Source organism: Lolium perenne, chromosome 7 (genome assembly GCF_019359855.2).
Source record: "Lolium perenne isolate Kyuss_39 chromosome 7, Kyuss_2.0, whole genome shotgun sequence".
NCBI lineage: Eukaryota > Viridiplantae > Streptophyta > Magnoliopsida > Poales > Poaceae > Lolium > Lolium perenne.
This window is the reverse complement of record NC_067250.2, coordinates 287762913-287787139: the sequence shown is the minus strand read 5'-3', so window position 1 is coordinate 287787139 and position 24227 is coordinate 287762913. Positions and strand designations below refer to the sequence as shown.

The 24227-nt window shown below is 46.1% G+C and overlaps 2 protein-coding genes and 2 long non-coding RNA genes across 4 annotated transcripts; 2 read left to right on the top strand and 2 right to left on the bottom strand.

The window, feature by feature from the left end:
* Positions 1-16: 16 nt before the first annotated feature.
* Positions 17-17343, bottom strand: LOC127312337 (cysteine-rich receptor-like protein kinase 34). The gene is made up of 8 exons (XM_051342875.1): positions 16808-17343; positions 16504-16556; positions 15825-15910; positions 14836-15017; positions 14524-14725; positions 13726-13963; positions 13474-13627; positions 17-551 (listed from the first exon to the last, which is right to left on the bottom strand). The coding sequence occupies exons 1-8, from the start codon at positions 17234-17236 to the stop codon at positions 201-203; spliced, it is 1695 nt and encodes a 564-aa protein (XP_051198835.1). The 5' UTR covers positions 17237-17343; the 3' UTR covers positions 17-200.
* LOC139833201 (uncharacterized) lies at positions 7639-9509 on the bottom strand. The gene is made up of 3 exons (XR_011748531.1): positions 9484-9509; positions 8459-9407; positions 7639-8379 (listed from the first exon to the last, which is right to left on the bottom strand). It is a non-coding gene; the product is annotated as an uncharacterized lncRNA (long non-coding RNA).
* Positions 17344-18213: 870 nt separating the features above from the next.
* Positions 18214-21184, top strand: LOC127312340 (uncharacterized). Its single transcript, XR_007858271.2, has 3 exons — positions 18214-20668; positions 20763-21015; positions 21139-21184. It is a non-coding gene; the product is annotated as an uncharacterized lncRNA (long non-coding RNA).
* A 496-nt stretch (positions 21185-21680) lies between these two features.
* Positions 21681-23765, top strand: LOC127312338 (protein FAR1-RELATED SEQUENCE 5-like). The gene is made up of 4 exons (XM_071823756.1): positions 21681-21827; positions 21934-22391; positions 22533-22820; positions 22911-23765. The coding sequence occupies exons 1-4, from the start codon at positions 21794-21796 to the stop codon at positions 23592-23594; spliced, it is 1464 nt and encodes a 487-aa protein (XP_071679857.1). The 5' UTR covers positions 21681-21793; the 3' UTR covers positions 23595-23765.
* Positions 23766-24227: the final 462 nt, after the last annotated feature.

Here is a 24227-nt window from a genome sequence, read left to right as displayed (position 1 = left end):
CTAAGATTGCAATGACTAAAGGTGAAACATTTTACATTTATATTTTGATGTGGTTGACAGAAAATCAGTCTAGTACCACAACATGTTTATTTTCTCTCACAAAACTGATCTTAATATCTCGAATCCTGTAAACTATCTGAGCTGTAAAAAGCCCATAATCCTTACTCACGTTTTAATTATATAATATGTTCTTCATCATATCAAACCTCCGGGTCTAGAATGATTCGAACTCTAGTCGTCATGGGAGACGAACTCATTATGGTTATGTCTATTGTCCTACTTGTTTGGCCCATATATGTCGATACAGCAGCGTCTTCACCAGCGCTCCCTGTACTCAGCGCTGTAGGCTGCTTAGGCTCCATCGGTAAGTTCATGCTTTCAGGGTTCAGCATTGCAGCAACATCTGTTATGGTGGGCCGATCTGCTGGATCTTCCTGAGCACAAAGCAGCGCCACCTGAGTGCATCGCATTATCTCAGCGATGTCATACCTGTTCCCTAACGCTGGATCCACAAGCTCATGTAGCCTTTGGTCCTTCCACATATTCCAGGCCTGAAATATTTTTCAATACATTTGACGTTAAAGAACTGTAAGTAGCTTGAGTTATACATATGGCCTAAGTACAAAAGATGGTGATCATTGAAGACATGTTGCTATGCTCACTGACATAGGCATCCCAAATGGGCCTGCCGAATATAGTACCCGGGGTTTATTGAAGGCCCACTACCCGAAGAATAAGAAGATTCGGGAGCCCAAGATGCGTTTAAGGAAGAAATAGAGTTGTAATAGGAAGTGTTGTAATCTGGCGGGATGAGTTAGAAACCGTCCCGAACTCTGTAAACTTGTACAACACGAATCCTTCGACTCCACCTCCTATATAAAGGGGGAGTCGAGGGACGAAGAATCAATCGAATCATTGTCTGCAAACCCTAGTTTTCATAGTCGTCGAGTACTTTTCGGCTGAAACCTTCGAGATCTACTTACCCTCTACTTCTAACTAAACCCTAGCCTACAATCCATAGGCATTGACAAGTTAATCCCTTGTCAATTGGCGCCGTCTGTGGGATGCATATGCGTATCTGGCGGAGCCCATGGAGATGACGTTCGGAAGGTTCCACTTTCGCGTCGAGAAGGAAGGATCGTATCGTGTCGAAATTCCGATTTCGTCGGGATCATCAGTGGCCGATTCCGATTTTTCAAGCTATGCATCGTCAAACGAGTCAGGAGAAGAAGAAACCTCGGCGACACGCTACGTCGCAAGATAGAGCAAGAGAGAAACTCGCCAAGATCTTCAACGACATATCGTTTGAGTCATCTCGCGGACTCGTATATAAGCGATGGCTCAAGCGATGTCGACGATCATGACTTCATCGACAAATCTCTCACAAGGGCAAGGTCTTCATCAATCTCAACGATGATGTCACCAAACCCAACATAGATCTGAGTACAAGGTATCATCAGTATTTACGCCATTGAAGGTCAAGAGGAGACATCCGAGGCTTTCGACGCTTGGGAAATCCATACGTCGATCCCTCCAATCTGCGACAAGGCTTGGGCAACAAATACGTCGGGCCAGAGCCGCGAGATAGAGTTCAACTTTCACAAGCAGCGTGGGACAGAGCTGCGAGAGCTATGAACGGCACAGAACCAATGGCTACCACAGCCACACCAGAAGAATTGCAAGCATATCAATATAGGCTCGCACGAGCTGCCAGGGAATTGGAAAAACAGACAGCTGAGTTGAACAGGAGAAAGGAGGCAGCTTCTGCATCCAGCAGGAGAAGGGCAGATCTAAGTCGACAATCTAGAACTACGGGTGATAGCCATCGGGAGGCGCGGAACAGAGCAAGATCAAGGCTGCAACACATACCCGAGGCAGAAAGAGAACACTTGGTTCAAAACCTCGACATGTCCTTTATGTCGATAGATACAAGAGGAAACATCATCCCTAAGACACCAGAGGCTGGGTATATGGCGACACATGCTTTTATCCTTGCATCTAAACCACCTCCGGGTGACCCAAGGGAAACACTGTACAATATGGCGGTAGCAGGAGTTGGAGCTATGGGGACAGCGTTTATATCAACGCCTCCCGAAGGAGTGGCAAGGCAAAATAGTCCGCGACCTGCAGCAGCAGCAGCCGGCAAAGACTCGAAGGGCCAAGTGGAGCAAGAGACACAAGAGCACAAGCAAGAGTCGACAGAGCGCGGCAAAGCAGAAGGGATCATCGGCAATCCCCAGAACTTAACGACGAAGATATGTGCGGCTTACCATGCTTCACGAGGAGAGTCCGAAAAACGCGAGTCCCCTCAGGATTCAAGTTACCCGATAATTTCAAGAAATTCGACGGCCTTCAAGATCCAGAGGATTGGCTAGTCGACTATCTGGAGACGGTGAAGCTGACAGGAGGAACTAGGGCAACAGCCATGCAAAGCATCCAGGTGCACCTGAGTGGTGCCGCACGATCATGGATAAAGAAACTCGCTCCAGGATCCATCGACACTGGGAAAGTTTCGAGGACGTGTTCGTCAAGAACTTCAGATCCACGTGCAAAAAACCCGCATCGTTAGAGGAGTTGAGAGCGTGTCGACAAAAGCCGATGAGCCAATGAGAAAGTACATCCAGAGGTGGAATATCATCAAAAACTCGGCAGAAAACATATCTGACGAGAGAGCAATAGATGCGTTTGTCGCAGGAGTCAGGCGTGGAGACTTTGTCGAGGACTTGGGAAGGACCAATCCAAGGACAGTATCCGCGTTGATGGAAATAGCAAATAAATGGGCAGATGGAGAAGACGCTGTCCACAACAAACGACACAGGTCGCCAGAGGAGGACCGTGGTCGAAACTATCAACCGAGGCGAAGATTTCCTCGGACGTACTCGTAACTACGACGCCCGTAACAAATTTCGGCAGGTTTTCGGACAAATACAGGAGGCAACAGAGATGATTACCAGAGAAGCAGTGAACAGCGAGGTGATAATAGGGATGATTCACGCAACAGGCAAAATAGTGGGCCGAGGTTTCCAAGACCTTTCGTGTCCCCCGAGGAAATGCTGAACGGACCGTGCCAGATGCACTTCTTCCTCGACAAAGAACGGGAAAAGACAGTGGGCACCTGCAGAAGACTGTCGAAATTTTCAGCAATGTTCAGATTCGCAGAATATGCTCTCGCTCGAGCAGCTCTGAGATACCCTCGGGTTCCTAGGAGCGAGATTCATCTAACGCCTCCTCCCGCGATTACAGAGGACAATCGACACCAGCTAAGAATAGCGGCAGCACCTGCACCACCACCCTATGTTGATCCTAACTCCAACGGAGCAAAGTGTTGATGATTCGTAAGGGAAGGCCGTCCAATAGAGCTCAAAAAGTAATCTCACGACAGGTGTTTATGGCAGAGAAAATGCCTCCACCAACAGCTTGAGTACCTTAATTGGTCAGGACAAGATATCGGCTTCACAATAGCAGATCATCCGCAGCAAGTTCCTCGACCAGGGCCATCAGACTTATTCCGCCAAAGCTTATCGCAGGATTTGATGTCTCTCGAGTGTTCATAGACGGCGGCAAAGAGCCTTGAACCTCATGTATGCAGATACATTGAGGAAGATGAACATATCCTTAGCAAACTTGAAACCAACAGACACAAGGTTCCACGGCATCACACCGTAGAAACCAAGTTATCCATTGGGAAAAATCAATCTCGATGTTCAATTTGGGACCCGAGAAAATTATAGAATCGAGAAGCTCGAATTTGAAGTCGTGGATTTTCCATCACAATACCACGCTCTGTTGGGACGACCAGCATATGCTAGATTTATGGCAAGTACCACACTATACATACCTGTTGTGGAGGTTGCCCGGACCAAGAGGACCAATCACAGTCAAGGGAAGCTTTGCCTTAGCCGATAAGTGCGACAAGGATTTTCACAGGTTGGCGTAAACTTTCGGGATGCAAGCCGAGTACTTGGCGTCAAAAAGCATGACTGATTACGACGATACGCGTACGCTGGAAGGCCAAATAAAGAATCAACTTTCAACACAGAGAAAAATTCTAAGGAGGTGCAGATTCACCCGACAGATCCAAAAAGACGACATCTATCGCAAACGATATGGATATCGCATAGGAAAGCGCGCTCGTCAAGTTCCTCCGTGAGAACTGGAAAATCTTTGCATGGTGTCCAGCTGACATGCCAGGAGTACCTGTGGAACTTGCCGAGCACCACCTAAATTTGGATCCAACAAATGAAACCAATCAGACAACCTTTGCGGCGTTTTTGAACCAAACCGCAAAGCCATGCTTTCGTAAATAAATCGACTCGAAGAAGCTGGTTTTATCGTAGAAATATCTACAGAAGCCACATGGGTAGCTAACCCAGTTGATGGTGCCGAAGAAAAACACGACAGTCCTTCGCATGTGCGTCGACTTTACATGTCTCAATAAACATTGTCCTAAGGATCACTTTCCCCTCCCAAGGATCGATCAAATTATCGACTCCACGGCAGGTTGCGAACGTCTTTCCTTCTTGGATGCATACTACGGTTATAACCAGATCAGATTAAAAGAAGATGATGAAGCCAAGACAGCGTTTATTACACCTTACGGCGTGTTTTGCTACAAGACAATGCCCTTTGGTCTAAAAAATGCGGGAGCAACATATCGAGGATGATGCGAAGTGCTTAGCAACACAGATCGGGAAAACGTACAAGTATACATCGATGATGTCGTCATAACATCAAAAAAGGGGACAACGTTGATCGAGGATCTCAAAGAAACTTTTGACAACCTCGACAAATTCTGCCTCAAACCGAACCCGACGAAGTGTTCTTTCAAGGCGTCCCAAATAGAGAACTTCGGGGTTTCTAGTTTCGCAAGAGGGATTGAAGCAAATCCCGACAAAATACAAGCCATAGTAACAATGAGAAAGCCAACAAAGTTGAAAGAAATACAGCAGCTAACTGGGCGAGTCGCAGCTTTGAGCAGGTTCGTCGCCAGGTTAGGAGAAAAAGCGTTACCATTTTATGCGCCGATAAAACAAGGAGATAAATTCCGGTGGAACGAAGAGGCCGACGTAGCTTTCGAGGATCTGAAGCGAAAAATCTCGACACCACCAATCCTGGTGGCTCCAAAGGAAAAGGAACCTCTCCTGCTATATATTGCAGCCACGCCCCAAGTGGTTAGCACGGTATTAGTTGTCGAAAGAGAAGAAGAAGGGAAAATCCATGGAGTGCAGCGGCCAGATACTTCGTGAGCGAAGTCTTGTCACCTTCAAAACAAAGGTACCCTCGCACCAAAAACTAGCATATGGAGTGTTCACGACAAAGACGAAATTGCGCCACTATTTTTCGGCACACCCGATCATAGTGGTCAATGAAGCTCCCTTATCAAATATCTTGAATAACCCGTGAAAGCTACGGGTCGTGTCTCCCTTTGGGGAATAGAACTTTCCCCTCGGGACATCACGTATGAAAAAGAAAAGCAATAAAGTCGCAAATACTGCCAGGACTTCATCGCAGAATGGATGGAGTTGCAAAATACAGGACCTCCAGATTTATCGAGAACTTGGACCATGAACTTTGATGGGTCCAAGAGACTAGAAGGAGTCGGCGCAGGAGTAGTACTCATATCACCTGAAGGCGACAAATTGAAGTACATCCTCCGGATGACGTTCCTTAACGCATCTAACAATGAAGCAGAATATGAGGCTCTCATACACGGGATGAAGATGGCAAAAGCCTGCGGAGCAACTCGATTAAAAATCTTTGGCGACTCACAGTTGGTGGCTCAGCAAGTTATGAACCAATGTGATGCAATCAATGATAGCATGATGGCATACAAGGAGGTGTACAACGAGCTTGAGAAGTTATTCGATGGATGCGAAGTAAATCATATTAGCAGGTTGAGCAACGACGAAGCCGACGTTCTTGCAAACATCGGGTCACAAGGTGCCTTCCAGGTCCGCGTGTGTATTCTGGGAAGAGATAACAGAGAGATCCACTAAGCCAACAAAGTCAAAAAAGAAGGAGAAGAAACCCTCGGGGGCTGCCAAAGAAAAGCAAGAGGACGAAGAAGATCAGGACTTGGTCATGATGATACAGATACCGTGGATGCAGCCGTACATATCATATATCCTTCGGAAAGAAATACCTGACGATCCAGTTGAAGCAAGGCGAGTAATTCGACGCTCCAAAGCTTTCACGGTGGTCAAGGGAGAATTGTATAAGCGAAGTATTTCGGGCGTCTTGCAAAGGTGCGTCACACCCGAAGAAGGAAGAATAATTCTGAAGGATGTACACGAAGGAATATGTGGCCACCACGCAAGTAGTCGAGCTATTGCAGCCAAGGTTTTTCGGGCAGGATTCTACTGGTTGACAGCAATCGAGGACGCCAAGGACATAGTAAGAACTTGCGACGCGTGTCAAAGGTTTGCTGCAAAACCCCACTCTCCAAAGTAGAGCTAGCACCAATACCATTGTCATGGCCCTTTGCTCAATGGGGACTTGATATGGTGGGTAAGTTACACAAATCCTGGCCAGGAGGAAAGGAGTACATGCTAGTAGTCACGATAAGTTTACAAAGTGGATAGAAGCGAAGCCGATAAATTCACCAGATGGAGCATCCGCAGTAAAATTTGTAAAAGGCCTCGTCTTCAGATTTGGAGTGCCCCATAGCATCGTCACAGACAACGGCAGCAACTTCACATCCCATGAATTCAAAGATTATTGCGAAGAGGTGGGTATTAAGCTGAACTTTGCGTCAGTTGCACATCCTCAAACCAATGGGCAAGTCGAGAAAGCCAATGGCATCATCTGCAATGGTATCAAGAAGCGCTTGTTAGGACCACTGGAAAAAGCTCGACATACCTGGCCAGAAGAACTACCAAGCGTGTTGTGGAGCATCCGAACAACACCAAACACAAGAACGCAGAAACTCCGTTTTTCCTGGTTCATGGAGCGTAGAAGTACTACCAATCGAGATAGAGCACAACTCTCCACGTGTCGCTGAATATGATGAAGAAACGTCGAGAAGAGTGCTAGAAGACGACGTCGACGCACTTGATGAAGCTCGAGATGAAGTATTATCTCGGTAACCAAATATCAACAGGACTTGAAGAATTACCACAATCGACGTTTGCGGCCAAGATCTTTTCAGGTGGGAGACCTAGTTCTTCGGCTCACGCAAAAAGTCATGAAAAACTCGAGTCACCATGGCTTGGCCCTTACATTGTCACGGAAGTAATTGGAGGAGGAGCATACAGAATAAAGGACAAGAAGACAGGGGTGGAGGAGCCAAACCCCTGGAACGTGGCGCAACTTAGGCGTTTTTACGCCTAAAGTCAAAATATAGTCTTTGTAAAGCTTCAATGTACTGAAACGCCCGCGAGTTTTCAGACGCACTCTTTTCCTTTTTCGGGGCACCGAGTGGGGCCGGAGAAGGTTTTTAATGAGGCGGGCTCGCGGTGCTGCAATATAATAAAGATAGTGACAATATAACTTTTCTTCTTTATCGACATGACCAAAGTCTTCGCTCCGACGAATTTCAATATAGTTCATCGACAAAAGGAAAAACTTGCCTTGGTATTCAAATACCTCGTGAGTCAACAAAAATACAAAATAGTGCTCAATAAAAAGCTTGGGGGCTCATATTCACCTTAAATATATAAATGCCTTGGTTCAAAACCTCGCAAGTATACAAATATAGTAAAGAGTCACCGAAACACTCGGGGGCTAAACAAACAGAGAAATATAATGATTGCTTTACAATATAGTCATGGATTACAAAGAAGAAATATCTACAAGAAGAAACTAACTAGTCTTGATTCAATATGTCATCAAGAGTAACCCTGTTTTCCTCAGGAGCAGCACCAAGAAAATCGGCATAATGGCCATCGGCAAAAAAGTCGGCATCCATCCGAAGTAGGTCCTCAATCATTTCTTCGGCTATAGGCGTAACCTTCGTGTTAATCCTGTCAACACCAACTCTCCGCCGTTTTACTTTTTGGTGAACCTTCTCGACAACCTGGGTAAGGTCAAGCTTCGAGTGGCAGATTTGGAGCATGATAAGAGCAAATCTGGCGCCAGCTACTAGTTGAGCCTTGACAAAATCATGGATACTGCGAGCATCCTTGAACCTTTCCATCAATTCAGGAAGAGTTTTTGGTTGGACGTTCCGAGGAAACATGGAGTTGTAAACCATGGACAAGGTCTTGGTACAGAAGTCGAGGAAATCGCGAGTTTGAGAGGCGCGATCTTGAAATCTGACAATTTGGCGGGTCCTTTCCGGGGTAGCCCAAAACAAAGAACCATGGTCCAGGGAGAGATTAACAAGAAGGGTTGTCCTAGCATTCACCCTCTCTTCCTCGGCAGCAGCATCAGTAAAGGCACCTATCAAAACAAAGAAGTGGAAACCTTCAAGAAACAATAGTATGCAGATAAAGGATATCAGCGGATGAAACAGGCATACCCGACATATCTGCACTGGCTTCATTCATTAATTCGAGCATGAAATTTTCTCGAATAGTCGCCTTTTCAGCCTCGGAAGCAGCAATTTCCTTAGCAGCCACGGCCTCGCGAGCTTGTTGAAGAGCAATTTTTTCGGCTTCAGATGACTTACGAGATTGCTCCATCATCACAAGTGTTTGCTTCTTCGCATACTGAAGTTGTTGCCGAAGTTCATCCAGTTCTTGCGACAAGGTATCGTCGACAGGAGCGGTATCACCAAAAGCTCTCCTCGCGCGGGAAGAAGAAGGCGAAACATTGGAAGGAGCAGAAGATGGAGTATAGTTATCAAATATCAACTGAAAAATAAACAAGACAACATCAAACAACAAGCAAAGATAGAAGTTTTCATTAATCTCTTGGAATAATTACAAGGGCATTTCAGTGGAGCTAAGGAAGTACGTGTCGCCAAATGACTACTTTGGCGACAGAAGCAAAAGAAACAGAAAGAAAAACAGAGGCATGCAACTAGACCTCCGGCCTCGAGGAGCTAGGAGTCGAAGCTGGCTTGATCCCCAGATACGCCAAGATCTTCTTCGTGTTGGGCTTGGCCGCCTTTATCAGCGACCTCCATCTCGACTGCTCTACCTGGCTGGTGTCGCCAACCTTCATCCAATTAAGCGTCTGTTGGCTGTCAGCAACCAGGGCAACAGTACTCTCGACAGCAACCTTCATATTCTCCTGACGCATCTTCAATCCCAGGTCTTCCGACGAATTGAAAAGCTTGGCAAGGGCAAGGAAAGTCGAAGGTTCCTCTTTCTTCGGGAAGAAGTAGGGGAATAACGCCGACAAACTTGCACTGGCATTGGCCACGCCTTCACGAATTTCGCGCCCATGGAACTCCAGAAGAGAAAGTGCATCAAGGAGAGGGTCATTGACGGGATTCTCCAGATCAAAATCTTGGTTTGTTTGGGCTGCCACACAAAACAAAGAACCATTAGTCAAAAACCAAGAAACAGGAAGTACAATAGAAGGGGTTGATGATATTACTCAGCGTACGTCGACTTTGCGACTTCGTACGCTTGATGATCTCTTGTTCACGCACAGTTTGTGCAGTTTTCTGCTCATCTAAGGCAGATTCGGCATCTTTGAGCCTTCTCTGCAGTTCCTCGACACTAGCAGCTTTCACCTTGGCTTCATCAACCTCGGCCCTGGCTTTGCTAGCAGCAAGTTCAGCTTTCTTGCGAGCCGCCTCACTTTGCTCGAGTTTTTTAGCAAATGCGTCGATACGTTCGTTGGCCTCTGAAAGTTTTTCTGTCGAGATATGAAAAAGAAAGAAAAGAAAGATCAAAAAATAGCGACGAGCAACAGGAATAGAAAGTCAGTGCAAAATAGCAAGTATAAAAGTCGTTACCTTCGGCTCAAGCAAGATATTCACGGTACCCAATAAATTGGGACCCGATGCGGAGAAGATCCTTGATCATAGGCTGTTCAGCGTGAACACAAGAAGAGAAACATCGGCATGAAAAAGAGAAAAGGTGTGGAAAAATAAAATAAGGAAAATATAGATGCTCGGCACTTACATCATCTAAAAGCAGTAGTCGACGAACTGCCCAACCGAGGGGCAGAATCAACAATCTTTTCAACCCTTGCCCTTTTTGGTGAAGGGACACGGGGCTTGATGGCGGAGTAGTGGTGACGACGTCTTGTTGAGGAGGCGACGTTTCTTCTCCTTCAACTAGCGTGTCCGAGGCAAGTACAAAGACGTGATGTGCTTGTTCGAGGAGCCACGTCGAATCGGTACTTCTTCCTCCTCATCACTGATTGATCAAAAAATCAGCAGTATAAAAAGCACGACAAGATAAATATTTCGAGTACAAAAATATAGCGAGATAGGTGACTTACGAGCTGATGAGGGATTCAACATAAGGATCGTAAGCTGCCCTCGGATTAGAAGGACCAGCTTCTTCAGCCTTAGAAGTGCCAGAATCCTCGGCATCATGCCTTTTCCTTTTGTTCTTTGGGGAAACTGCAGGAGGAAGGGATTGCGTCGATTCATCGGCCTCGCATTCAACTTCCTTTTCATGGGAAGCCGCAGATTTGTGGGAACCCGCGACTTCACTTTCAGGAATAGAAGAACCTCGGGGTATCTTCGGCAACGATGCCTGCTTCTTCGACTTCTCCATCCTCGGGAAGAGGAGGAAGGGAAGTCATAGTAGGATGGTTCTGCAAGAAAACAGCGACAAAAGAAAAATTAGAGTGACACAAATACAATGAGATGCAGGCAAATTCGGAACAAGATAGAAACTCGAGAAGGCAAAATACCTTGGGGAGAGGATTGGCGGAGCTGTATGGTTCCACGCGACAAGCGGAAGGAATAGGATCCTTTTTTGCCAAGCGGGAAACTCTTCGGATCAACTTCTCCAAGTCCTTTGCAGAAAGATCGTCGGAGATTCTATTGGCGTCGTTTTCACCGTAATACGTCCGTAGGGGATTTTTGCGAGCCCGAAGAGGCTGCACCCTAATCCTAAGGAAGTAGGCGATGATTTGAACACTGCAGACAGTTCTTTGCCTCGAATGTTTTGCGGTGATGGATACGAGACATGAGTGCCTCTGTCGCCTTTTTCTCTTCTTCGGAAACTTCGGCATCCCAGGAGCGGCGGCGTTGGATTCTGGCACTTCCGTCGAAAGGAACTATGTTGTGTTCAACGGAGTTGGCGCTTTCTTCGTGAATGTAGAGCCATCTCTTGCGCCATCCTTGGACAGAGTCAGGAAACTTGACGTCGAAGTAATCGACATCAGTGCGGACACAGATAACAACGCCACCTATGTTATAGGTGACGTTGTGAGAGCCATTGCGGCGGAGGCAGAAAATACGCTTCCACAGAGCCCAATTAGGAGGGACTCCGAGGAAGCATTCGCAAAGGGTGATAAAAATAGAAATGTGGAGGATGGAATTGGGAGTCGGTTGGTGCAGTGAATCCCATAAACAAAGAGAAGACCGCGGAGAAAATCATGAATTGGGGTAGAGAGGCCACGGATGAGATGATCAACAAAACTAACCCGATACTCCATTGGAGGGTTGGGGTAGCTTTCTTCGCTGGGGAAGCGGATGGCGTCCTCCTTCTTCATGAGGCCAAGCCTTTTCAGCGTGTTGATGTCCTGGTTGGAGATTTTGGATCTTTCCCACTCAAGATCTTCGGTGGCCATCTTGGATTCGGGAGTGCTGTGGCGAGTGAGTCGCGTGCGCGGTGGCATCAACGGCAATGGGCAAAGCAATGTTCGTAAATGCGGAAGCTCGGAGAGATTTGGGCGCAGGAGAAGTTTTGCAAAGAGGAACAGACGAGCGGCGCAAGCAAGGGGATGAACGGAGGTTGAAGAAGGGTTTATATAAGAATCGGGTGAAGCAATTGCACCGGTGGATGAAACAATCGTGGGGTGAGAATAGATCTTCTAGATACAAGGGCAACAAAGTATTTTTACTGAGATAGGCGTTACCGTACGTGCGCCAGAAAAAGCGGAGGACGTGTGTCCCCCACTTGCACGACGTGTCAACGTGGTGGAAGCAATGGACCCACAGGACAGTAAAATTCACGACTACTTGTCAAGGATGAAGTAAATTTGATTAAGTGAAGAATGTCGACAAGGAAGTATTCAGAGATTGGCGACAGGATGAAATATTCAATACTTCGGGAGCCTTTGATCAAATACAAGTTTTTGCCCAAATGCTCGGGGCTACTCCGACAAAAAGTAAAATTTCGAGTATGACAATATAGAAAATGTTGAGCCTACAACCAAGCACAAGTTCTTGGCTGTAGCCTCGGGGAGCTACTCCCATCGGAGCTGTTCGCGCACCCGAGAAATATAAAAATAAAGAGAGAGAAGAAGAAGAGGAAAGAGTTCATATTGCGAAATAATGACAAAATAGTGACAAGGTGGAATAAAATGTTGAGCCTACAACCAAGCACAAGTTCTTGGCTGTAGCCTCGGGGGCTACTCCCATCGGGAACGCTGTTCGCGTGCCCGATGAAATTAACAAAGGAAAAATAGAAGAGCAAGAGAGTATATTTCGAGTTATAATTAACTCTACATATACTCCCATCGGGAGAACAATATAAGTCATATTTGACTCAATAAAATGTGCCATTCCAACAGCCGGAAAAGCACTCGACAATATATTCTCGTAACGCCAAAGTTGCGATCAATTTCTCGAATGCCGCAAATTTGCGAAGGTAAGACCCCGTAATCCATTCTCGCCGGGCGTGGCATCGCCAAAGACTGCGTCACATTTTTACTTTTATCCGTATCAACAGATACGAAGAAAAATCCTAACGGACGCGTTAGGTACCCGATAAATTTGATCGGGACTCGACAGAATGGTAAGACCTTAAGCGGCACTCGTCGAAGTTTACACCAGTATCCCGAGATCATGTCCAGGGACGTGATTTTGAAGTAGGTTTTTGCGGATTGCCACTAGAGCAGTTAACTAGTACCTGATCCGTCAGATGAACTAGCCCCAATTACCAATATCCCTGTACAATATAGAATTTTATGAGAAGAAATATAGAAAGATTAAGGTTTTCGGGTAAAAATAAACAGTGGAGATTTTCCCTGACTTTACAATTCAAGCAAAATCTCGGGGGCTACTGACATAGGCATCCCAAATGGGCCTGCCGAATATAGTACCCGGGGTTTATTGAAGGCCCACTACCCGAAGAATAAGAAGATTCGGGAGCCCAAGATGCGTTTAAGGAAGAAATAGAGTTGTAATAGGAAGTGTTGTAATCTGGCGGGATGAGTTAGAAACCGTCCCGAACTCTGTAAACTTGTACAACACGAATCCTTCGACTCCACCTCCTATATAAAGGGGGAGTCGAGGGACGAAGAATCAATCGAATCATTGTCTGCAAACCCTAGTTTTCATAGTCGTCGAGTACTTTTCGGCTGAAACCTTCGAGATCTACTTACCCTCTACTTCTAACTAAACCCTAGCCTACAATCCATAGGCATTGACAAGTTAATCCCTTGTCACTCACTCACATCTCGTACAAGATCACCAAGAGTATCCCCTCGCTTGTCGAGTATGGTATTCTTTCTTCCACTAATGATCACCAGAACCAAGATGCCGAAGCTGAACACATCTGTCTTCAGTGAGTAAATTCCTTGAGATGCATACTCCGGGGCTTTGTAACCACTGAAAGGTGCAAACACAAGAGATCAAAACTGTAATATTCGAACATCTGAAAACAGATGATGGAACCTGTAAAGATTTATACATTAGGCAGCTCCTACCTAGTGCCCACAACCCTGCTTGTACGCTCTTCTGCTACCTCTGAACTCAGTGTTCTAACTGACCCAAAATCAGAGATCTTCGGGTCCATGTTATAGTCCAAGAGTATATTACTCGGTTTCAAGTCCCTATGGACGATCCATAACATGGAGTCTTTGTGCAGGTAAACAAGCCCCTCTATTATCCCCTTGATAATCTTGAGTCGCTTAGACCAGTCTAGCAATGGCCCTTTAATTCTGTCTGTAAAATGTTCAAATAATTATTATCTCTTAGATAAAAATAAGTGCAACTTATATTCTGCTCTGAACCAAACTACGATAGTTCCAAACTGAAACTAGAACTACTGTAACCTTAAATTTAGCTGTCCGCGTTCTGAATTCCTGCACATATTTATTAGGAATTAAATGGATTGGATGTCTGTCCTGACGAGCAAAAGAAAGTGGGAGAGTTATATGATGAATTGGTTCGGCAATAGCAACTGGTGCTAACAGGATATATGTGGTTAAGCTGTCACTCAGTTAATAAGGGCTTGCTGGCAATGCATTCATCACAGGACATGTGACAAGCATTTTCGAGAGGGTATGCATGACCACCGTCCATTAGTACATAACTTAGTAAGAGGTTTCTGATATTGTCTCAATAAGTACAAGCAGTTTGTTTTCATTTGTCTTAGGGACACTTCGATTCACAGGATTTTTTTCTCGATTCCTGAAAGAATTAATATGTTCACTCTAAAATACATGTGAACCAAAAAGGCCTTTAGTGAGCAAAAAATAATTATGATCATAGGGAAAATGTACCATATATGTGACGGTCCAGGGCACTGTTGTGCATAAACTCATAGACTAGAACCCTTTCTTTCCCATGGATGCACCACCCTAGTAACCTAATCAGTTTGGTATGCTGAAGCTTTGCAAGCTGCAATTCACTGTTGAAACTAAATATTGCTGCGTGCTCATCAGCTCTCTTGACGGCAACCATAAGTCCGCTGGGTAACTGACCCTGCAATGGTTACTAACAGAGTTGAAATAACATTCTCACAACAAATCAGGCAAGACAAGGATGACATGCATTAACTTTATTAGTTCATTTTTATGTTGGCATATATTTACCTCATAGACAGTACCAAATCCACCACAGCCAAGTATTTTCTTTTCTGAGAAATTGTTTGTAGCATCCACGATCTGGAAGAAGCTGAACTTTGTGAATCCCGTACAAGCCACTTCTATACGGGTACAAAGGTCCATGAGTTCTTCGATGTCGAAGATTTTCTGTTCCTGCGGGTCCACTTTTCCTGGCTCATCGATAATCTATCCTTGTCAGTTGTTACTGATGGAATTCCAAAAAACATTGAGATGACTACAAATTATAGAGAGGATGTTACGGTTTGTTTTTTTGCACCGGTCATTGACTTCCTAGTTAGGGGCTTCTATGTGGAAGCTCACCATGTTATGAAAGCAAATGGAGATTGTAATACAAGATGACGTCCAGCAACATATTGACAATGTTACTACAGTGGCATCACATTTTTCATGTGGTTCATAATGGATAAATATGTGCTAAAGGGAATTTCTTGCTAGAGAACTAAAAGTTCAAAGGCTGTAACGGCATATGTTTACTTCCGTCTTCTAATTGACCAGTCTGTATTTTCCATTTTGCTCTATCTATATGAAATGCAGGAACACCCTGCCCTGTGACAAGGTTATTAAAAAAATTGAGCACGTGACATTTATGTGACACAATATTTGATCATGGAAAAGTATGCACATATGAAAAAAGTTACATACAGATCCTTCATATGGAGATTTTGTGTTCTCTATTTTGCAAAAAAACATGAACAGTAGGGCGTTGCAACTGCTCAGACATAAGTACAGAACAAAGAAATACCCAAATCGTTGAAGCAAACAACATTGATTATGAAACTTTAATCTATCAGTTTTCATATCTGAGTCCATGATTGAGTCTCGGACATAAGTACAGAACAAAGAAATACCAAAATCGTTGAAGCAAATAACATTCATTATGAAACTTTAATCTATCAGTTTCCATATCTGAGTCCATGATTGAGTGCATTAGGAAATCCATAGAAGCAATTACTTACCTACAAATGGCTGGTCCCTAGGAGTGCAAACCTCAGTAGCTGCTTGAACGTGTATTTTGGTGAACTCCAAAGTTGTTGCGGGAAACCTAAATATACGTAAATCTTATCATTACCATACCTATACATCATCCACCAATGCTTTCAACAGTCCTTAAAAAGTGGAAAAATCATACATTTTAGTCCGCATAACAGACGAACTTATGGCATGGTTACATAACTTGAGCTTCACAATGATTCAACTTAATTAAGAAGGAAAAAACCAAGCTTACTGTGATATAAGAAATTTGATAAAACATTGTATACTTTAGGTCATACAAATTAGCTCAGTGATCTGATGTACATCCCTACACTAAAAACATTTCCTCCGTCCAAAATGTAAGCCTTTTAAAGAAGGCTTGCATTTAGGAATGAAGGTAGTACAGTTTACATATAGGTCGCAAGTGTAACAGGTAGCTCCAAACCAAAACTGCTTCCATGATATAAACCAAGTGGTAGACACTAGTCAACCAACGCTCAACAATCATCTAGAAGTCACTTGCCACTTTGTCAGCATACCAAGCATTTAACCTTCCACGTTGCTATATTTGGTTAAGAAGACTTCAGTTTTAAATAACAAACGATCACTACTTGACTAGTTCTCTGGGTAATAAATTAGTACATGGTAGAAAAATTATCTGACCTGATGTTACGATTTGAACCATCTGTGACTACACTGAGCACCCCCTCATCAGCCTGCAGAACAAGGATAGCAAAAATTCCAATAAACAATTTGGTGTATTATCTGCAATTGGCATTCTCGAAAAAAAATTTATCTGCAATTGGACCAAAATTCAGAAGCAACCACGCCCAGGCTAACTTGAGCAGATCAGTTCAATCGAATTTTATAATTAAAACGCCATAAAGTAAGTGGTTTTTTTCTATCACAGGCTTCAGTTTTGGCATGAACTTCGCATAAGCATGCACCAAATTTTGGTACTACTAACCTTGGTATGGCGATTATTTGCAGAAGAGTTGTCGACAAGCGCGATGAGGGGGATGAGGCGGATGAACATGTCAATCTCGTGCTGCGCTGCGTGGAGCTCGTCGGCCATCCGTCCGCCCAGGAGCAGGCGGCGGAGGTAGCCGCAGTCCTGGCACGCGCTGACGAGCGCGTAGCACCGCCGCAGCGCGCCGCCGAGCTGCTCCAGCGGCCGCCTGGTGGCCTCCCGCCGCATCAGCTCTGCCATCTCCAGCTCCTGCAGCAGGCCGCCGACGAGCTCCACGTGCTGCGCCAGCCGCACGCACGCGTCCCGGTGGCGGCGCGCCGCCAGGGCGGCCTGCACCACCATGGACACCAGCCCGAGCGCGTCCACGCCCACCAGCTGCACCACGTTCGAGGCCTGCCCCAGTGCGCCCCACAGCGTGCTCGCCATGCTCGCTGCTTCCGGCTCCTGCACGCTACAGCCTCTCCCTGGCGGCCAGGTCTCGTCGCCGCCATTGACGGGCGCGGGCGCGACACATATCTATTACTGAGCTTGCGTTTGGCAGACACTTTGACTGGGTGCCACATTTCTTATTACCTTTTTATTTTCCAGGAAAACTGGTCTCGGTTTCTCGCAATGCAAAGCCCGGCCCGGCCCATTTAGCCCAATCCAGCTTTTACTTTGACATAAGATGATGTTTTTTCTCCACCACCTGAGCGGCCCGATGAGGCCGTCGATGCCGTGCTGCTCTTCGTTGCGGCGCGGGGCGAAGAGGTCCACCCACCACCCATTGTTCTCGTTGGCGACCGATGTTGGATCCGCGCGCTTCTCTGGGTTCAAACGGCGATGCTGAGCCCTGATCTCGTCTAACCACCGGTCAGTCCCCGGTACGGATGCCGACGTCTTTGACGGCCATCTTTCAGCCTCCGCTCCTCGGTAGGTGCACGTCCAGCGGTAGAGAATAGCATGCGACGTACAACACCCATGCCTGGGTGACGGTGAGGCTTCCGCGCCCGAATCCGTTGGCGGCGAGGATGCTGCGGCAACCGCTCGACATTGTTTGCATGTGGGGAGGAGAGGGATTATATTGGAGTTTCGCCATAATATTTTGGCCGAAATTCGGCGAGTCATCGGTGAAATGTGTTGGTGGGAGGTGATGTTTTTTCTAACTGCCAGCGCGTTGACCATATACAAATTGGCATGTAAAATGCCTCCAAAACTTTATATATATATATATATATATATATATATATATATATATATATATATATATATATGGAAAATAGTGGGCTACCATGGGTGATAGCTATGCACCTTCATCCAGCCATTTATCTGCTCTATAGAGAATTTTCGACCGTAGATGTACTTCACACCGTTAGTCCTTCCCGTTAGCCACTTTCCTCTCTTTCCTCCACCTAATAACAAACCCACCCGACACCTCGTTTAAAAAAAAGAAACACCCACACGGTTCACTCCATCCCCATTCCCCACCACCGCTACCAGTCCTCCCTGACATCCCGACGACGGCAAGCCCCCCGTGCAGCCGCGCTGCACCACCCATGCTCTGCCCAACCAGCCTCAGCGCGCCGCTCCATTTCCTGGCTCCAGGCCGCACCGTACAGACGCCGTGCTACCTTGCCAAGGAGCAGGTGACGGTGGAGGCCGCTGCGGCGGAGATGTGGTTCCTCACAGCCACACGCGCCGGTCAGGACACTTCATCCCTGCGAGTCAGATGGTGGAGGTGGGGCTGCGGGATCCAAAGTTTCTAGCCCGGCCGCTCAGCCCCGTTTCAGCCCCTGCATGGAGCCCCCACCCGGCCGACCGGTTCCATCCTGATCCATCTTCGCGCGAGACTCCTTGCAGTTTTTTCGATCTAAATTTGCTTCACCTGGATTTTTCCGATCTGGCATTTTTCTTCACCATTTGATGCAATCGGGGTCGATGTTGATTTTTGTGGACATGGTGTGTTCCAAGTCTAGATCCCGTGGAAAGTCATGTTAATTCTCGCTGTATTCTTCGATCCAGATCTTTTTTTCATCTACGTTTACTTCACAGAGAACATGGGAAGTTGCTTCGCAGGTGGTGGCGACCGAGCTGCCAGTGGGGTTCTCCTGGCTAGATCTGGCCGCCGTGCTCGATTCCGTGTTTGGTTGCTCCGGCTGCACGGCGGCGGCGGGCCGCCAGGGGATGGTTCGGTGCCAGCGGCTGGCTGTTTTCAGTTTTCCACTGTTCAACCATCGTGTGTTCTTTTTGTACGCCAGCGCCAGGAGATGGATTTGTTCCTCACGCCGCCTCCTTTTGCTATCCATCCATGGCGTTTAACCTTTCTTCTCTCCTCTCTGAGTGTTATTGTTTTCTCCGGATGAAGTCGCCCAGCTCATCTTTTTTTCGAACTCTTTGTTGGACTTCTGGTTTGGTTCTTTGAGCTGGAAAATTAAGATGATATTGTTTGGTGCACGGCATGAACTATGAAGAACTATGGACAAACTTCACCGGCTCGTTCAGGGAATTGGGTCAATGTTGATTATGTGTAAACTTTACAATGAAAAAGTTTTATTTATCTCGTAATTTTGTTCCACCCATTCCATGTACGTTAGTTTTTTACAGAAAGTTTTCAGTCCAAGTTTTTCTACAGAATGGTTTGACTTTCTTGTCGATTCTCTGAATAGTAGTACTGCATTGAGTGCGTTTTTAATTTGCAAGGAAGTGTTCCCAGATTTGTGATTCAATTTTTTTATAAGCTATAGTTCTCCAGATTAGATTTTTTTTTCATATTATTTTTTGTTCAGTAGGTGCCCTTGCGAGGAAGGAGAATTAGGGGAGTAGGCAAGCCCGAGGAATTTTTTTCGATGTAGATCCCATGTTCATTTAACTAAAGGGTGAACTTTATGAGAAAATTTTATGGGAAAAGTTGTGTTAATTAATCTTGTAATGTTTTCCGATCTGGATCCCATGTCCATCATAGAAATGTTTTTCCAATGCTAAGCTAGTTAATGGTGTATTGAACCGGACTTACTTAATTACACCGAGGGATGTTTTGCACTCCGAGCTGCACCTACACCTGCCCATCAGAAATAATATAATCTTGCAAGGACATGCCCCATGTCGCATGCCACAGAGAGCGCATAAAAGATTCCGACAGACGGGTAACGGGGACTCACGGAAAGCACGAATCATCGCAGGCGATCCAACGGCCAGTAGCACGTGCGTAGCTATCACCCCGGCTAGAAAATCCGCGTCGATATATATATATATATATATATATATATATCGACGCGGATTTTATAACCGGGTGGCTAGCTGTGCACACCGGCTCAGCCGTTGGATATAGGGAGCTTGATTGTGACTTGGGGTCTCTGGGTACTTCACATTGTTGTGAGCAGCTAACGCCGGCATGCACCTCCGTCAAGAACGCATGGACTTTATATGGCTGTAAAAACGTTACGTGTAGTGTGATGCAGTTTGGTGCAGCTAGAATTAGCGCATGAGGCTGGTAGCCAAAGATATAGAAAGTGTCAAGAGCATCCACTCGTTAAAATTGTTGGCATTAGCCTACACTCCTTGTTCTGTCGGGATGCCTCTGTTCATTGTCATATGCCTGTATCGTATGTTTCGCGATGCTAAGTTAGAAACTATGCATCTGCCGTCGCAACGCGCGGGTGTACTGAAGTAGACCTGCTGTAGTTTCAACCATGAACGGCTTGTGGTAACCTGCTTCGACGGACGTAGAAATATTTACTGGCAAGGGCGCCTCTCCTTATCTCGTCAGCCCTTTGCTGCCTACCAAGTTGACCTTGCTTGCACGAGCAGGTGGAAGGGGCGATACAACCAGCAATCGACTGGGGGATCAATGGCCATGGCGGATGAATGCGCCGGCGAGGGGTAAACTTACTATATTGTGATATTCTGCAGTCAGTAAATTCCTTTCTTGCGTTTCTGAGGTTTAACATTGTGATTATTTGTTTTTTCCATGAAGCGTCCCGGTTGGCCCCTGCCTGCCATCTTCGTGGAACTACGGGGCTGTAGAGAAAGCACTGCGAGAATCTGCAAACAAAGGAGGCAAGTGCATCTTTCTACCAACGGAGGGCCAAGTTTTCCAGACGCTGGAAGAAGCATACGAGTTCTTCAATATGTATTCCTGGGAAGTTGGATTTGGAATTCGCTATGGCCGTAGCAGGATGAATGCGGCCAAGAAAAAGTCCAGGCAAGACCTTATTTGTTCCTGCGAGGTTTGCATCTGAACCTGACTGTTTATCAGATATATCCTGTGCCTATGAATAACCTGTGTTCCTCGATTTTTCCCATGTTTAGATCAGTAGATCCGACGGGCTAACACTTGTTCGATGTACCAGGGTAGGGACAACGGAGAGATGAGCCGATCTGCTAGGTGTGATCGCCTCGCATATCGTCGATGTCGCGAGCAGACGATGAATCTTGGTATGTTAAACGTTTCGCGAACAACACAACCACCCTATGTCAGTTTCTTGTGGGGAGAAACGGCGCTGGACATCGCACAGTAGGATAGACGGCAGCACACGGGAACTTATTCGTCATCTGCGTGGTAACAATGTCCAGCTATCTAGGGTTTGTTCAATTGTAGGGTCAGTTCACCACAACGATTCGTATGTTCCATTTAGCCGGCAGTCCGTCCGTACGCTATGTGCGAAGTTAGCACAGGAATCCATAGAAGGTGACATTGCAAAAACACTAGAAGTATTTGCTAGGATAAAACAGAGGGACCCAGGGTTTATTGTTGCTATGGATCTAGATGACAAGAACCGAGGTAGGTCTATGTTATTCGCACACGGTTCTAGCATAATGGACTATGCATCTTTTGGAGATGTTGTCACGTTTGATACAACATATAGAACGAACCTCTAAAAACTAACTATTGGGTACTTCGTCGGTGTCAACCACCACTTCCAGAGTATAATTTTTGGTGGTGTACTACTGACTGAAGAAACAACAGAGGCGTTCAAATGGACCTTCCGCAACTTTGTTGTGGCTATGGGTGGGCAAGCACCGCAGACTATGTTGACAGGTTAGTTTTCCTCGTATGGCATAAGTAACAGAGTACGTCCAGATGTTTTTAGTGCTAGATTTGTATTCACATCTTTACTAGTAACCGCTGTCTTTTGTTATACCAGACCAGTGCCATCAGATGAGGGTGGCTATTGACTCTAAGCTGCCAGAAACCCGGCATAGGTGGTGCAAATGGCACGTCCTTCGGAGAGCTAAAGAGTCACTGGGTGCTGTATACAGCAAGAACTCTGTTTTCAAGAGAGAACTTCACGAACTGCTTGATCAAATTGTTGACTCCGAAGAATTTGAGACTAGGTGGGCAGAGATCGTGACCGGCAATGGTTTGGGTGAGAATGAGTTCTTGGCCAGGGCATATGAAAATAGAGAGATGTGGGCGAAGCCTTTTTTTACGGATACATTTTGCGCCGGGATGACTAGCACACAACGGAGCGAGGGCGCCAACCATGTTCTGAAGACTTACATACCTCGATCGGCACCGATGCATTTGTTTGTTACGCAATATGATCGGTTAATTACAGACCGCGTGGCAGACGTGGGTCGAGAAGAGCACGCTACTAAACAGGTTCATTTTTTAATCCCCAACATTTTTTCTGTTCACACACATGTGGTTTTTGTGTTTGGTTTTGCATGTATAATTTATACTCCGGTTCACGATCAACTATAGGATACTGATAATTGTATCACGTGTGTCTCCCTTTATTAGGTGAACTTCCTCCTTAGAACCGGGGTGCCAATTGAGAAACATGCCACACTCGTGTACACCCGAGCAATGTTTGAGCGTTTTTTTAGGGAGCTTTTCCTTTCTGGTGCTTTCCTGTGCCGGGAGAGTGAAGAAGCTAACAAGTTTGTGGTTACATATGTCTGCTCCACAAGCTCCACTGGATTTGGCAGGAGGGAGTTCATTGTTAAGTGTAATGAAGGAAGAACCAATTACTGGTGCACTTGCAAATCGTTTGAGCATTGTGGCATGCCGTGCAGGCATGTACTGAAGGTATTACTATCTTGTTTAATCCCATGACAGTTGCCAGCCAGTCGTTTCCCCTTTTTAATTTTTGATGTATCCAATCTGTTCCATCCGCAGGTGCTGGTGCACACTGGTACAACTGAGCTTCCTGCTGGACTGGTCACTAAGAGGTGGAGCACCGCTGCTAGGGACGGTGCGGTGTGCACTATTGTTGGTTACGGCGACGCTGCAGCCCTAGGAGCTGATGCCGCTTCCATGCACGGGATGTTGCATGCTGCGGCAATGGAGCTCATTGGCATGGGCACTACTTCTAGGCAGGCATTTGAGTTGGCTATCGATTACATCAGCCATGCAAAAGCGGCCTTGTTGGCTATTACTGTCAAGAACCCAGTCCAGAGTCATTTGGATGCTCAGAGTGCACCCGCAGAGGGCGCGGAAAAGTTAAAATTCGACCCGGCCATAGCAGCACCACCCCGAGTTCGTTCCCGGGGCAGGCCTAAAGAGTTGAGGTACAAGTCCCCAATCGAATCACCAGGGTCGCGCAAACGACCTTTTGCAGAGAGCACTCGTGTCCCCGAGGGTGATCGTCCCAGGAGGTCTACACGTTTCCTAAAAACAGGTGCTTACATGGTTGAACACTGCGGTTCGTGTGGATCTACGCAGCACCTCACATCAGAGTGCTCTGTTAATGTCGTGCAAGAGGAGTTTACTGCTACAAGGAGGAGATGCAAGAGCTGTGGTGAAGTCGGCCATAACCGTTCAACCTGCGGACGAAAGTCAACGTACACTCCGAAGATGTAGCTTATCAGCCTGTAGGAACGATTTGCTGCATACCCAGCCATGGTGGATTTTATGTATTTTCAGTTGAGCCTGCCCCTTTGTATGTTGTAAATAGTTTTTGACTTTGGAGGTGTTTGTAATGGAGTTTGGAGTGTATGACTTCCCTTTTCAAAAAAAATTCGATGCATTTCATAGATGCACTTTTGTTGTTTTGTGACCATACATCGTATCATCTCTTCAGCGATTATTTAAATTGTCTTGTTCCTACATCCATTTACCGCGTCTTCAGCGAAAAAGATTTGTGTAGGGTTGGAAAAAAAATCGGTGGAAAAATGCCAGTCTTGGTAAGGAGAAAACGGGGCACATTTGTTTTGCAACGGCTACCTGTCACTTCTGAGCTCATGTCCAGGGTTGCTATAAATACGAGCACATATGCGGATCGTGTTGAACAGAAAGCAGTTCATCCTTTTGGTTAGCAGCGTCCCACCTCCTTCCTCTGAAGGGTTTGAAAACAGCACATCCGTGCTCAGGTTATTGGTAGTTCCTATCTTTGGCCTAGATGTCAAGCATGTCTGCCACTGCATCCGGGAGCAGTACAGCATATCTGGGATTTTCAAAATTTTCCTCACATCGCGGGAGTCGGCGGATCTGTGG